This window comes from Hyperolius riggenbachi, chromosome 12 (genome assembly GCF_040937935.1).
Source record: "Hyperolius riggenbachi isolate aHypRig1 chromosome 12, aHypRig1.pri, whole genome shotgun sequence".
Taxonomy (NCBI): Eukaryota; Metazoa; Chordata; class Amphibia; order Anura; family Hyperoliidae; genus Hyperolius; species Hyperolius riggenbachi.
In genome coordinates this window covers 89427026-89442620 of record NC_090657.1, presented here as the reverse complement: position 1 = coordinate 89442620, position 15595 = coordinate 89427026, and the positions used below count along the sequence as shown (strand labels likewise).

The following is a 15595-nucleotide window of genomic DNA, read 5'->3' as shown; positions in this document are numbered from 1 at the left end:
GCCTTAACCACTTCACAACTGAGGGGTTTAAAATACTTCACTAACATGAATAGAATAATTTATATATTTGTAATAAAATAAATAGCCTTAAAATCACATACACATTAATAATATTATAAATAGAAAAAGGTATATATATAATATACCGTATTTTTCGCTGTATAAGACGCACTTTTTCTCCCCCAAAAATGGGGAGAAAAAGTCCCTGCGTCTTATACGGCAAAGGCAGGGAATCCCCAACTTAATAACGCCCGCCGTTCCGAACCACCAACCCGCCGCCATGTTGGGGATTCCCTGCCTGCTTTCCCCATGCCTGCCCGAGTCTCCTGGCCCCCCCGGATGGAAATGTCAATAGCAGCGGCAACTTACCTTTGGCAGGCTCCTGCGCTGATCCTATATCATCGCGCTGCTCCCCCGCTAGCCTCCTCTGCCTCCCCCCTCTGTATCTGGCCTCCCCGGGTGTAGGAATAAGTAGCGGTAGCTTACCTCCGCAGTGCGCCCGCGATGATTGCAGACGTCCGTCTTCAGGGCACTTCTCGCTCTAGTGGCCGGCTTTGAACTGCGCGTCATCAGTTCAAGCCGGTCACTAGAGCGAGAAGTGCCTGGAAGACGGACGTCTGCAGTCATCGCGGGCGCACTGCGGAGGTAAGCTACCGCTACTTATTCCTTCACCCGGGGGGGCCAGATACAGAGGGGGGAGGCAGAGGAGACTAGCGGGGGGGGGGGGGCAGCGCGATGATATAGGATCAGCGCAGGAGCCTGCCAAAGGTAAGTTGCCGCTGCTATTGACACTTCCATCCGGGGGGGCCAGGAGACGCAGGTGGGAGGGAGGAAGGCTGGGGGGGGGGGGGGAAGAGGACATATGGGGGGCACTGGAGGACATATGGGGGCACAGGAGGATATATAGGGGCACAGGAGCACACATGAGGACACACAGGAGGACACATGGGGGGCACAGAAGGACACATGGGGGCACATGAGGACACATGGGGGGCACATTAGGACACACAGGAGGACACATGGGAGGCACAGAAGGACACATGGGGGCACAGGAGGACACATGGGGGGCACATTAGGACACACAGGAGGACACATGGGGGCACAGGAGGACACATGAGGGCACATGAGGACACATGGGGGGCACATTAGGACACACAGGAGGACACATGGGAGGCACAGAAGGACACATGGGGGCACATGAGGATACATGGGGGGCACATTAGGACACACAGGAGGACACATGGGAGGCACAGAAGGACACATGGGGGCACAGGAGGACACATGGGGGGCACATTAGGACACACAGGAGGACACATGGGGGCACAGGAGGACACATGAGGACACATGGGGGGCACATTAGGACACACAGGAGGACACATGGGAGGCACAGAAGGACACATGGGGGCACATGAGGACACATGGGGGGCACATTAGGACACACAGGAGGACACATGGGAGGCACAGAAGGACACATGGGGGCACAGGAGGACACATGGGGGGCACATTAGGACACACAGGAGGACACATGGGGGCACATGAGGACACATGGGGGGCACATTAGGACACACAGGAGGACACATGGGAGGCACAGAAGGACACATGGGGGCACATGAGGACCATGGGGGGCACATTAGGACACACAGGAGGACACATGGGAGGCACAGAAGGACACATGGGGGCACAGGAGGACACATGGGGGCACAGGAGGACACACAGAAGGACACATGGGGATATGGGGGGCACAGGAGCACACATCAGGACACACAAGGATATGTACAAGACGCTCCTGGAATATGGACGCACCAGGTTTAGTATTTTTTTTTTCCCTGGATTTTTCCCTCTAAACCTGGGTGCGTCTTATATTCCGGAGCGTCTTATACGGCGCGAAATACGGTATGTGTGTATGTATATATATATATATATATATATATATATATATATATATATATATATAAATATATATATATATATATATATATCTATACATATATATCTATCTCTCTCTCTCTCTCTCTCTCTCTCTCTCTCTCTCTCTCTATATATATATATATATATATATATTAGAAAGCCTTACAATCACGGACGCATTAAAAATCTTAAAATAACGGTAATATATTAAAAGCGATATATTAGTAAGTTAATAAAACTATAATTGACGCTTTATAAGTGTAAAAAATAAAGTTAACACCAAAAGCGATGTATTTGTAAAAGAATAAGGTTGAAAACGATATTTAAGCATTATACGCATGAAAACGAATTTTAAATGATAAAATAAGTGTAAACGATAATCTTCTTGTTACAGCCCTGAAAGTGAAATTTAAAAACGGAAAAATAAGTAAAAGCTCCTATAAGCGAAAATTAAAAACGAAAAAATAAGTTAACCACACAGTTAAAATGAACTTGTAAACAATAATTGTAATAAACCTTACTCTGTAAACGAAAACTTTTGTTAACACAGTCCCTGCAACCGCTATTTCTCGGGCGCCCTTATTTCCTTTCGGGCGCCCAATAGCCGATATTTTGCATTGCAGTCTATGGCGGCGCCCTTTTTGTCCACTAGCCATATGCGCCCTTTTTTACTGCTCCCGATGTGCAGTCCACAAATTTCCTGTAAGATTTTCTGTGCAGGGTATGGTTATGTTCACATACCATATGCACTGTATTTTGTATGAAACTGCATTGCCATGTACACTCACTCACTTTCATGGTGGCTTTGCTCTTAGATGTCATAACTGGCCATAGTGATGCTTGCTGAACATTTGGTTAGACAGTGTTTATCTTATTGCAGTTGGATACCTACTTCAGCAAGACACAGGACAGCCAATTCAACAATCTGTCAATCCTTGCTATAGTATAATATGTACAATAGGAATCCTTTGCTCACTTCACTGGCAAGTGGCTACCCAAAAAATAAAGAATCCTCTTCAAAATTGGCATGCTAACATTGACATCTCTGCATGTCTTAGGCCCCGGATAACTGAGGTATTTGTTGCAATGGTGTCATACCTCGCCCAACCTCAAATCAACAGGATCTAATACATTGGCCACCTCCAGAGTCCAACTTCAAACCTTTAGAGCCTTCTGTCATGCTGTCCCTCTTCTTTGGAATGCCTTGCAACACTCAATCAAGATAGCTCCAACCCTGGATTTGTTTAAATCAAAACTGAAAACTAAAAACTGTTGTCTGGCATTCATGATCACGTATATTGTTCCCCTGTAACAGCACAAGCAGCAACTATGTACTGATCTGAGACAAGCTTATGCGCTTTGGGTCCTACGGGAAGAAAAAGCACTTTACAAAAGTTTTATTGTTGTTGTTGACCCAAGAGAATACTGCAGATTTTAGCCAGATAATGGCAAATGTAAACAAAACCAGAATGGGTTACCAGGGCAATTTATGTTCTGCAAGGGATCAGAGGCTATGGGTGGGTAAGGGGTGGGTAAAGGTGGGTGGGTAAAGGTGGGTACATGTCCCCGGGCACAGCACTGAAAGAGGGAGCAGAGCATGGCCATCGCACCCCGAAGTGAGTGAGAGGTAGCTCGCTGGCTGCCCAAAGTGTCCCTGCTCCTCTCCCTCCCTCTGCAGAGGAGTGCAGAAGTGTTAGCAGCAGCAGAACAAGGGGGGCACACCTGGCTAACTATATGGGGTACATATCTAAATGTGGAGAAGGGAGGCACATCTGGCTATGTAAAGGGGGCACATTTGTCTATCTTCTGTCTGTCTCCGCTTCACCGGATCCGGATGGCTCGTCCGTGGCCCTGTTCACATTAGTAAAAACGGATCTGATCAATGATTGACCGGATCCGTTTTCACTCACCAATACATACCTTATCTTCAATAGCAGCCGGCGGTAGAGGCTTCCTCCTCTTCCGCTCTGACTCACCAGCGTATGTATAAAGTCTCTCTAGCCCACCTGCCCGGCTGCTGCACCCTCCCCTCATCCTCCCGTCGCTGGATTTGCGTCGGCCCATGCCCCCATCCTCCATGGAATGGTCCGTTTATTTACTAGTGTGAAGAAACGTTCCTTTTCCCATTGCCCCCAATGCTGTTGCATTTTTGTCCGGATCTGTTCCGCTAAGCAGAACGGTCCTGAAAATTAGGGCCTGCAGCAATTCTTAGGTCCAGGGACCGGAGCGTATGGAACGTATCCGTACCAACGGACGCATGTAAATGGATCCATAGGTTAACATTGGATCCAGTCACATCCGTTCCGTTTGTACAGTATACGTTCCGGTTACGTTCCGGAAAAAGACGCTAATGTGAACCGGGCCTAAAGGGGGTGGGGGGGGGGGGGGTTGTTGGAAAGGGGGCACATCTTGCTATCTAAACAGCATCCGTGCATTTAGCTCCACCCCTGACCACACCCACATTCTAATGCGTGGCCATGCCCAAAACTGTCTGTCTCCGGGTGCTGAAAGGCCTAGCTACACCTCTGCAAGGGATGTTATCTGTAAATGAAGTCCACTCTATCAGGCACAAGTAAATTATTCTTACCAGTAAACCAAAATTAAGCCACAGCTTGTTTAATTTGTTTTTATTGGATGAGCTGAACTGTAACCTTGTAATAAACAGGGAAATAAACATTTTTTGCACATACTCCATCACATCATATATCCAAACATAGTGTGCTCTCACGTTATTTCAGTTAGAATGAAGTTCCCAATCACAGTAATTCCTTTTACATATATTACCTTTCAAACACTAGGGTTTCTCGGGCGTAGAAGAACTTATGGAGAAATGCCTATTCAGTTTTTCAGGTGATAGATTTGTAAGGCTCTGATTTGTTGCTGATGATCATGTGTATATTCTGTTTCCTGTTTAGGCCAAAGCAGGAAGTGGTCACTGGTTACAGCAAATCAGACCCTCACAAATCACCTGACACACACTTCTCTATGAAATCTGCTGCACACAAGCCACCCTATCAAAAAGCACCAAGGAAATCTTCTTTTGTACAGTTGCAACCCTGTTCAGGACAATTACATCTCATAGGCAGTGAAATGCGCAGTGTTGCAGTTACAATACACTGGATAATCTAAATAGAATAAGGAGAATTAAAAGCAATAGCTCACGTCTTGAATGTACATGAGTAATTCTGTATGCTCAGGGATTAACTCTGTCATGTTAACTGGTACTCTAAGTTACCATAACCAGCTGGTCAGCATAGTTACATATAAAATCCTATTGGTCCAAATAAACACATGACACCACTAACACTCAGTTCGCTGCAGTTGATTTACTAGGTTTGGAGAACATTGGTTAATGTAATTGACCTAACAATATGTTGACCTGGGTCTGATTTTGCTTCAAACTAATAGTAGAATAATAGTTATTTGACTGCAGTCATATTCCACGTTAAAATGTATTTTCTTAATAAATCCAATCTGTTATGCATCTAAAAAGATAACCTTTCAACAGTCTTTGCTATTTTCTGATATGACCCATGCAATCTTGCCTGCTACTAGCAGACAATTTAAAAAAAAAATCCAGTTCATCCATTGGTGTCATTTTCTCCAATATTGTCTTCTGTTCTCCATCTTTAGTAATGCAGCCTTACTGATACTACAGATGAGTAATAAGCAAGAAATGCAGCGAACACACTAACTAGCCCTACCCAGGAGGAGGAAGTTGGGATTAGCAAATCAAAGATTCCAACAGAATATTAATCTAACCAACAGTTAGTGAATTATGGTATCCATTGATTTGCTTCCCCTAACAACTGCCTTTTTGGTGAAGGAAAATAGCTTGTTAGAAGAATTTTCCGCTCATCACTACCAAAGACACGTTCAGCGATTATTATAATTTCTAATTTAATGTATTTGATGATGTGTTTAGTATTTTAGGCTGTCCTAAGTTTTATTAGGATCTTGTAATGTGAAGAGAATAACAGGGCAGTGAATAACTATAGACCACTTCCAATGCTATCCACTCTCATAAGGCATTGAAAAAATTGCTCTGTGTTTGTTTTTGGAGGCAATGTCTGATAGTCTATGTATACCTGGCAGACAGCCGAAACCTTGTCGGTAGTCTATGTATACCTGGCAGGCAGCCGAAACCTTGTCGGTAGTCTATGTATACCTGGCAGGCAGCCGAAACCTTGTCGGTAGTCTATGTATACCTGGCAGACAGCCGAAACCTTGTCGGTAGTCTATGTATACCTGGCAGACAGCCGAAACCTTGTCGGTAGTCTATGTATACCTGGCAGACAGCCAAAACCTTGTCGGTAGTCTATGTATACCTGGCAGACAGCCGAAACCTTGTTGGTAGTCTATGTATACCTGGCAGACAGCCGAAACCTTGTCGGTAGTCTATGTATACCTGGCAGACAGCCAAAACCTTGTCTGGATCATTGGCTGTTTTTTCCCCCGTGTTTATATCTGCTAATAAAAGGGAAAACTATTACTTAATGTTCGTGATTAATTCATTTTAAACAGTAAGGAGGAGAACCCTTGACATAAACATCAACATAATGCATGTATATATAATATCTTCATAATGATGTATGTCTAAATGGCCTCTGAAAATCGCCCCTGAAGTACACCTGAGCAATAGAAACTGTGAATATGACAGCAGTGCAATGCAGTTAGAAGTTACCTGGCTCTATGTTTTGACCCAGAGATATACCATAGAACATTGGCAACAAAGAAAATTGTCTTATATTGTTTTCCAGTACAGGAAGAGTAAAAAATGTCAGTTGTTATCTATGCAAAAGAGCTTCTCTGAGCCCAATACAGTCTGTTTTCTAAAACTTGAGGTAAGGTTTTACTGCAGGAAGGTTCAAAGGGTCATTATTTCTGCTTTGTTTTATAGCTTAAAAGACAGAGGCCCATATGCAATTCACTGTTTCTTCTGAGTTTCTCATAGGTAATCATTTTTCATTTGCACTTTAAAATAACTTTTCAGCATTTCACAGTTTAAAAAGTACCAAAAGTACTAGATAAGGTACTTTTAAATTGATTTTGCGTATTTTCTTGCTTGCTGGGGGTTTAAAAGGCATTTTATTCACAAGGCGTAAAAATATCGACTTGGAGAAAAGTAAGGAGAAAAAGTGAATTGCATATGGGCCAGAGTGCGCTCTTCAAACTGCAATTGTGACTGAATGATGCAATGTTATTAAAAAGCTATATAACTGAAAATAAAAATATGAGACTCTTTTTTTTTTTTTTTTTTTGCTACTAATGTTCTATCCCTTATCTGTACTACACATACAACTCATTATGGATCAGATGCTAGTTTTAAATAATGATGTCAAGAAAGCTATAAAAACACAGTAAAATTTTAAAACACTAATTGAATGGATCTCTGTCATGTAAACAGTTGGACAGGCTGCAGTGCACACTATGCAGCCACGCCACCTTCCTAGTACTGCCATTCTTATTATCCTGATACAAAAATACAGCCATGTCTTCCCCTACCTGCCATATTATAGTCCAGTGTCTACACCAATACGGAAACCTGGTAGCATCTAGTGTGGTTGGGGTAACTTCGGCTGAAGCAGGAATGTAATCTGACTTCAAGGACCTGCTACCGACGTATGGCAACCATACCACTTCAGGATCACTTTAAATAAATGTATGTTTGTATGTATGTCATTTTATTGCCTAGCATTGCCTAGCCTAGCAAAAAATCTGCATCCTCCAACTCTTATTTATACGTCTTAGAAAGGCTAACTACACAACTACAAACCACCTGTCAAGTTAACTATGTGACCATAGCTATGTTATTGGTAGCCTAACTTGGTAGAAAATGGGTTAAAACAATTTTCTGGCACTGAACTAGTTACACAGTAACAATGCTTGGTGTTTCTGAAATCTTGCCATCTTCTATCATTGCCATGTCTTGCCTTCTTCCTGTCTCTTACCCTGTGAAAGATTCTTCTTCCAGTAAAATGAGCGTGTATATGCTCAGCTAATGTTCAGAAGTATTATTTCTTTGCACCCAACGCCACAGTCAGTTTCATAGACATACCTCTCATCAATCAGCACAACATGCCTGTCCTACATAAAGTGTTTCCAGGCTCCTACAGACTTGCTGAACAACTCATATGGTCTGAAATCGCCTGCAGATGAATCCAACAAACCTCCTCCAATCAGTGCCAGATTATGGTATATTTATATTTCAATCATAACAATCTTGGTTTATGGTCACTCTCAGAGTGCATCTCAAAACCTTTGGAGCCAGTGCTTTTTGTCATGCTGCCCCTACCCTTTGGAACTCCCTATCATACCCAGTAAAGATCCATTCCTGGAAGTATTCAAATCCAGACTGAAAAGCCACCCGTTTAGCCTGGCATTTGGGATTTTTCCTCTGTACAACAGTCTACCATTAAACTTATTGCTGATCTGCGCCATGCTTATGCGCTTTGAGTCCTACAGGAGAAAAACGCTTTAGAAATGTTGTTTGTTATTGTTGAGCCCTGTAAACCCACTGGAAAGATAATATATTGGCACCTCTGACATAAAGAGGCCTGTCGTAGGCAGTAGCTAAGGAGCTGTGGGCCCCAGTGGAAGTTTTATTCTGGGGCCCCCCAAACACTCTATACATCACAATTAATGCGGCGCACCAAAACCTGCCAAGGACAACTACAGTGTCAGAGGTGCAAGTAGGGGATGGGGAACAGTTTGTTAATGATTACTACTATTCAAAGCATCTATAGAAGTAATATTACCAGCACAGGACCCCTAGAGAGCTAACTGTGGCTGAGGGAGGGCCCCTCTGGCTCAAGAGCCCCAGTGTGGTTGCAACCTCTGCACCCCATATTGCTACGCCACTGGTTGTAGGATGTCTGAAGCTGAACTGAGATGTTCTCTTCCACTGCGTAAGCTGACTAAGCGTGAGCAAGCAATAGAAATGTATTAATTAACAAATTCTCTTACACACTATTTATTCTTTCACAAATTCCCCTTACATCCTCCTGGTCAATGCCTGATCTGCCAAGGATATTAACATTTACCTTACAGTGCTAACATGGAGAGGGCTGGCCCCTTCTCTGGCAGGAACACCAACCATACCATATACAGCTTATTTTTATCATTTTGGCTGCTACAGTAGCAGCCATACGGCAATTCTGAATTTAAGCTATGTGCCCCTCTTTGGCTTTGCCACTAGTCTCCATTTGGACTATTATAGGTAATGGTAGGAACAATCCCCTGGAGTCAGACGACTTCAGTGCTATAATTAGTCACTGTGCATAGCATATACACAATTATCTCATCGATGTTACTGGCCTATCTTAGCAATTACAGGAACTATAGTGTATTTTAAATAATAGAATCAGTTACAACCACAACTATGCATGGAGAAGATAAACCTGTTGAGCCATGATGGCTGCTAAAATTACAAAACACATTGTTATTAGAAGCATGTGATTATGCTATCCACTTAAATCTGCTTGCCTAATGAGGCTTCTACGGCTCTCATCCCCAAAATCCTGTTACTGAACGCATTTTAATACAATGTACTCCTTAGATATGCCTTCCGGTAGGCATAGGCAAGCCAGACAGTTGCCTAGGACATCACTGCTGGAAGGGACTCCAAAGACCCGTGTCAAGCACAGGAACATATATGATGCTCATATTTAGCTGTCCAATACAGAATAGAAGGCATGGGATGGAGTATTGTACAAAAACATCACTCTAGTTATGCCTAATCATTTAGCTCGCCCCTGATTAGCATAACAATAGTGGTTTCATTAGCAATAATTGTTTTAGAGACAATTTGTTAATTGCCGCAACACCTCTGGATCCCAACATTAAGCTTGGTTTTAAGATTGTATTGCAAAGGGGATGGGGAGAAAGTGTGATTTGTCTACGGCACCAAAAAAAGCCATGAATGGTGAGCAGCAAGCCCTCCTTGGTTACTTTGTGATGTCCCTCTTGGACAAAATCAGATGCTAAATGGATGCAGAGATTGACTTTTTTAAGCAAAAGCAACAAAGACCACTAGCACAAAGCTACAAGACCTTCTAGCCACATGCTTTAGCTACGTTCATTATGAATCTATCATTTGGACATGGATAGGCCCAGTGTCTGTGCTGAATAATACTGTAGTATCCAGATATGTAATAAGAGATACAGTGGTGATGTGCTTATACATGTATCATCTTTATACGTTTGACAGGATCAGTTTTATTAACCCCTTGCTGAATGTGTGACCTGCTTAGCAGAAATATGATTACATATATATGTTCTTTATTTGTGTTAAGAGCTGCAAAAGGAATAGAAATATCTGTGAATATGAAAAAGAAAAGAAATAAAATGAATCTGCAATGTGAAGGAAGTAATAAATGAAGCTGTCCACATGGAAGAAGCGTGACCTTGCTTGTATCCCTTCTAGTCGCTGTCACTTCTCTCAGCTAGCATGGCATCATTGTCCTCTGTGATCTGTAGGAGAGAATGAGGATCGGGACTCTCCCCTCTCAGCAGCTCGGTTACCTCTCCTTCCTCTTCACCCTCACCTCCAACTTCCACCATTTCTGTGGCTTGCACTTCCACTTCACCTTCTCGGATCTTCTTGACATAGAATGTGAATGGAGGCACCTTGTAGACAGCTGTTTTGGAACGGGCATAGACTGGATGGTCAGGTGTGAAGGACTTTTTGAACTTGTCTCTGGAGGTCTTCATCTTCTCTCTTCGTTCATTTGGCACGATCTTGGTTCCAAGCTTGTTCATCTTCTTCTCAATGTTGTGCCTGGTCTTCTCCAAGTTCTGCTTGGTCTTTTCCAAATTCTCTTTGGTTTTAATCTTGGTCTTTTCCATCTTTTCCTTTGAGAATGCTTTCTTTATATCATCAACTCTCCTCATTCCACTTTTCTTGATGCGTTCTGCCCTGGACTCTTCAATGATTTCTTCCACCTCTACTTCTTCATCAGACGAAAGTTCAATATGGTCTTTTTCTTCTTCTTTTTTCCCTTCCTCATCACATTCTTCCTCTACTTCCTGCTTCTCTGTGTCCTTCAATGACTTGCTGATGCTCAGCTTGGCAGGTTGCTTCACTTCATCCTGAAATAGAGGTATAAAGAACAAAATTAGACAACAAAGAACTAGAAATAAATCATTTGAATGCTAAACACTATTGTTATATTTGATATTGAGAAAATACTTTGTAAGATGGAGCTGGATTTCGTTAGAGTTGGTAGCTTTTACAGCTATGTGCACACTTTAGATTTCAAATGTATTTATTCCTCAATTATTCCTGTATGTGTACATAGCTTACTGATAAAATATTAATGAGAAAACATTACAGAGGATTAATTTTGAAGAGTATATTTTCATTGTTTACAGATACCATTTTGCGCCAGGTGCTTTTACACCAAACTAGCAAAAACAAGACAAAACAAACAAGCCATATATAGGTTACTTGTAATCTATTTGTATACAGTATTGTTATTGATGTACAGTTAAGTGTATATGTCCAGCTAGCCCTTCTGTTGGGTTGTTTCTACTGCTTAGAAAGCAAACTGGGAACATGACCTTTGAAAGCTCTATGATGAAGTTAGGGAATAGGCTCTCAAAGGCTCTGCAGAGGTTTCTCCCCATCTTCCCGATAGATTGATTAGACTGTATGTCCTCCATAGAGGCTATCTAACCCTTGATCACTTGACCAGGCTTGGATGTGGTTTGTCCGCTACATGCGGAATGACACTGACACAGAGTACGTTCTATCATATGATCTGGTCTTGTGCACTAGTAAATGCCTACTGGCTTCAAATCCTTACATGATAAAATTCTGAGCTTGTGTCTCCTAAACATTATCCCTTCAGGCTTTCGTAACAAATACAAAAAAACTATTTCTCCTTCATTCTATCCATATTACCTATCAAGATCTGGATACAAACCACTGTGCTTATCCTTTCGGACTGGATCCATGCAGTTAGCAGTGTCCTCACATTTCATGAGGCAATTTGTAGTCATAGGAGTACTACTACTAAGTACTTGAGGATCTGGGACGTATGGTTACAAACTTCTCAAATTTAGTTGTTATATGCTGTTCGACATATTACCCCTTGATGAGCCGCATACAGCCAATCAGACACATAGTTAACATCATGTGGTTTCTTCAGAAACGACACCATCTAGTACCCTTGATGTGGTGTCTCCTCACTTTAGGTGTTTAGCCTGGTTGGACCTGAGGTGTTATCTACCTCAGTAGTTGTATACACTATATTACCTTATCATGTTAGGCTTTATATGCTAGCATTTCACTTGTCGATAAAAAACCTTTGCGTTATGCGTCACGCATGAACCTGCACTGGTGATTGCTGATATGTTTGTATCATCAACCTGTTGTTATTTTACATTTTGCTATCAGTACGTTGACGTGCTATGTTAAAAAAAAAAGTGTAAATGCACATCGATCTTTTCTTATTGTTATAATGCAGACAAGACACTGACATAATATAGTCTTTCTGTATGTTTGATTCCACTTGCTTCGGACTCCATAACAATAGACTGGATGGTTATCACCATACTGTAGTTCTACCATCAGAAACAATGTGGTACAGTAGCCGATAAGATCTATTTAGAAATAATTAAACAGCATTGGTGCTCTCTTGGGTGGATAAGAAGAGCTCTATCTACAGATGCTGAGCACCGTTTGTAAGACAGAAAGAAGTTACACATAGAAAATAAAAGAGATTATGTTAATATGGTAAATAGCTAAAATGTACAGACTCTGAAACATATAGCTCAAAATTACATTCAGTAGAAGAGATTATTATTATTATTATTATTATTATTTTTATTTATTTGTAAAGCACCAACATATTCCGTGGCGCTGTACAATGTAAGAAAACAAACAAGGGATACATAATGATACAGACAATGATATACATGAAATATGAACACTGATACAAGATACAGCACTGCTGATTACAACTTGATTTAACATGATGACTAAAATGTATACATTTCTAACAGTGTGCAAGCAATTGAATTAATAACATTCCATGGCACAAAAGGGTGAGAGCCCTGCCCTTGCGAGCTTACAATCTAAAGGAATGGGGTGGAAACAAGAGGTGGGGGAAGTATACAGTATATGTACAGGCAGTGCGTAATTAGGTTATTTAGTGGGTGCATGGCCTAAGCTAGAGAATATGCTTGTCGGAAAAGGTGGGTTTTGAGGGAACGTTTAAAGATTTCGAAGGTGGGAGAGTGGCGGATGTGTTGTGGAAGGGCATTCCAGAGGAGGGATGAGGCATGTGAGAAGTCTTGTACACGTGAATGTGAGGAGGTAATTGTAGTAGAGTATAGAAGAAGCTCGTGTGCAGATCTGAGATTGCGGTTGGGTTGGTATCTGGAGACTAGTGAGGAGATGTACAGGGGAGAGAGATTGTGGAGAGCTTTGTAGGTTGTGGTTAAGAGTTTGAACTGAATCCTCTCATTAATTGGTAGCCAGTGAAGAGCTTGACAGAGAGGGTCAGCAGAGGAAGAGCGAGAGGAGAGATGAATGAGTCGAGCAGCAGAGTTCAGTACAGAATTGAGCGGTGTTAGTCGGTTAGTTGGAAGTCCACCAAGCAATATATTGCAATAGTCCAATCGAGATATAATAAGAGCATGTACTAACATTTTGGTTGTGTCATGGGAGAGAAAAGGTCGGATACGTGCTATGTTTTTCAGTTGGAAATGGCAGGAGCTGGTTAGGGAGTTAATGTGAGGAGTAAATGAGAGAGAAGAATCAAATATTACCCCCAAGCACCGTGCTTTGGGAATTGATGTTATAGACGTGTTGTTAACATTTATTGTAATATCAGGCAAAGGGGTGGACAGGGATGGTGGAAAGACTATTAGTTCAGTTTTATTCATATTAAGTTTTAAGAAGCGAGAGGACATGAAAGAGGAGATAGCGGACAGGCAGTCTGGAACCCGTGTGAGGAGGGAGTTAAGGTCTGGGGCCGAGAGGTACAGTTGTGTATCGTCTGCATATAGGTGGTATTGGAAACCAAATGAGCTGATTAAGTTACCAAGACCGTGCATGTAGATGGAGAAGAGGAGGAGTCCGAGGACAGAGCCTTGAGGTACCCCTACAGGCGTACGTACAAAAAGGGCGCCTGGACAAAAAGGGCGCGGGGTGTAAACTCTAAATAATAATTAATCATTAATAGGGTTTATAAATATAGTGTGCTATATTTCGTTTACAAATAATGTTTAACAAAATTATAAATCATTAAATAATGTTTATTAAATCGGAAATTGTGAAAACGTTAATCTTCCCTGTTTCAAAAGTTAAACTTATAATTACGTTTATAAAAAAACCAATAATATATGTTTAATTGTTATAATTGTATATTATTGTGAATAACCGTCATTTATGGTTTGTTCTTATAATAAAATCTGAAAATATTGTTTATAAAGATGATATAAATATAACTACGTTCGTAATAAGTGTTGTAATACATTAGTAATTATTACTAAAATTATACTAAAACTATACCTAAGCCTACTCTTACATAGAACCCTACCTGTACCTATCCCTAACCCCTAGACTCCCCTGTTGGTGCCTAAACCTAAGACCCCCCTATTGGTGCCTAAACCTAAGACCCCCCTGTTGGTGCCTAAACCTAAGACCCCCCTGTTAATGCCTAAACCTAAGACCCCCCTGTTGGTGCCTAAACCTAAGACCCCCCTGTTGGTGCCTAAACCTAAGACCCCCCCTGTTGTTGCCTAAGTACCCCTCCCTGTACCTACCCCTAACCCCTAGACCCCCCTATTGGTGCCTAAACCTAAGACCCCCCTGTTGGTGCCTAAACCTAAGACCCCCCTTTATTATGTGGATAATAATGTTTTACTAATTGTGGATTCAAAAAATATTTTGCAATTTATGTTACGTACTGATCGCTTTATTTTGTGAATAATAATGTTTTACAAACAGTAAGGGATAAAACTTTAAATAATGTTTTAATTATTTAAATAAGATAAATATGTTTAGTATTTTCATAAACGTTATTCGGCACGGGTGCATTTTATAAACGTAAATCACCACAAGTTCAGTTATAAATCATTAAACATCGCCGGGCGCCGTTTGTAAACTTTATTTAGCTCCTGGCGCCGTTTATAAACTTTATTTAGCTCCGGCGCCCTTTTTTCCTACTCGGCGCCCATTAAACTCTATTTATTATGGGAGTGAATGGCGGCGCCCTTTTTGTCCACTAGCGGCATGCGCCCTTTTTTCCCAGCTCCCCCCTACAGACAGAGGATGTGAAGAGGAGGCCTGATCTGAATAAGAAACAGTGAAAGACCTTCCAGACAGGTAGGAAGATATCCAGGAGAGAGAGAGAGGTCCTTTATTCCTATAGATGAAAGGATCTGTAGGAGTAGAGTGTGGTCGACAGTGTCGAATGCTGATGACAGATCTAGAAGGATGAGTATGGAATAATAGCCTTTGGATTTAGCTGTGAGGAGATCATTAGCTACTTTGGTGAGGGCTGTTTCTGTGGAGTGGTTTGGCCGGAAGCCAGATTGGAACTGATCGAGCAATGAATTTGCAGATAAATACTGACTTAGTTCTGCATGGATGTGGCGTTCAAGTAATTTAGATGCAAATGGAAGAAGTGACACTGGGCGGTAGTTAGCAAGTTCGGTGGGGTCTAGAGATGGTTTT

General features: G+C 41.9%; 1 protein-coding gene and 1 long non-coding RNA gene across 2 annotated transcripts in view; one reads left to right on the top strand and one right to left on the bottom strand.

Moving 5' to 3' along the window:
* Nucleotides 1–15595, top strand: part of LOC137541953 (uncharacterized) — a 147988-nt gene that overhangs the window by 118271 nt on the left and 14122 nt on the right. The window lies entirely within an intron of this gene.
* CAVIN1 (caveolae associated protein 1) overlaps nucleotides 4521–15595 on the bottom strand; it is a 72787-nt gene continuing 61712 nt past the window's right edge. The window contains exon 2 of the mRNA XM_068263518.1: nucleotides 4521–10998. Coding sequence (XP_068119619.1) covers nucleotides 10330–10998 — 669 coding nt within the window. The 3' untranslated portion in view covers nucleotides 4521–10329. The remainder of the gene's footprint in view (nucleotides 10999–15595) is intronic.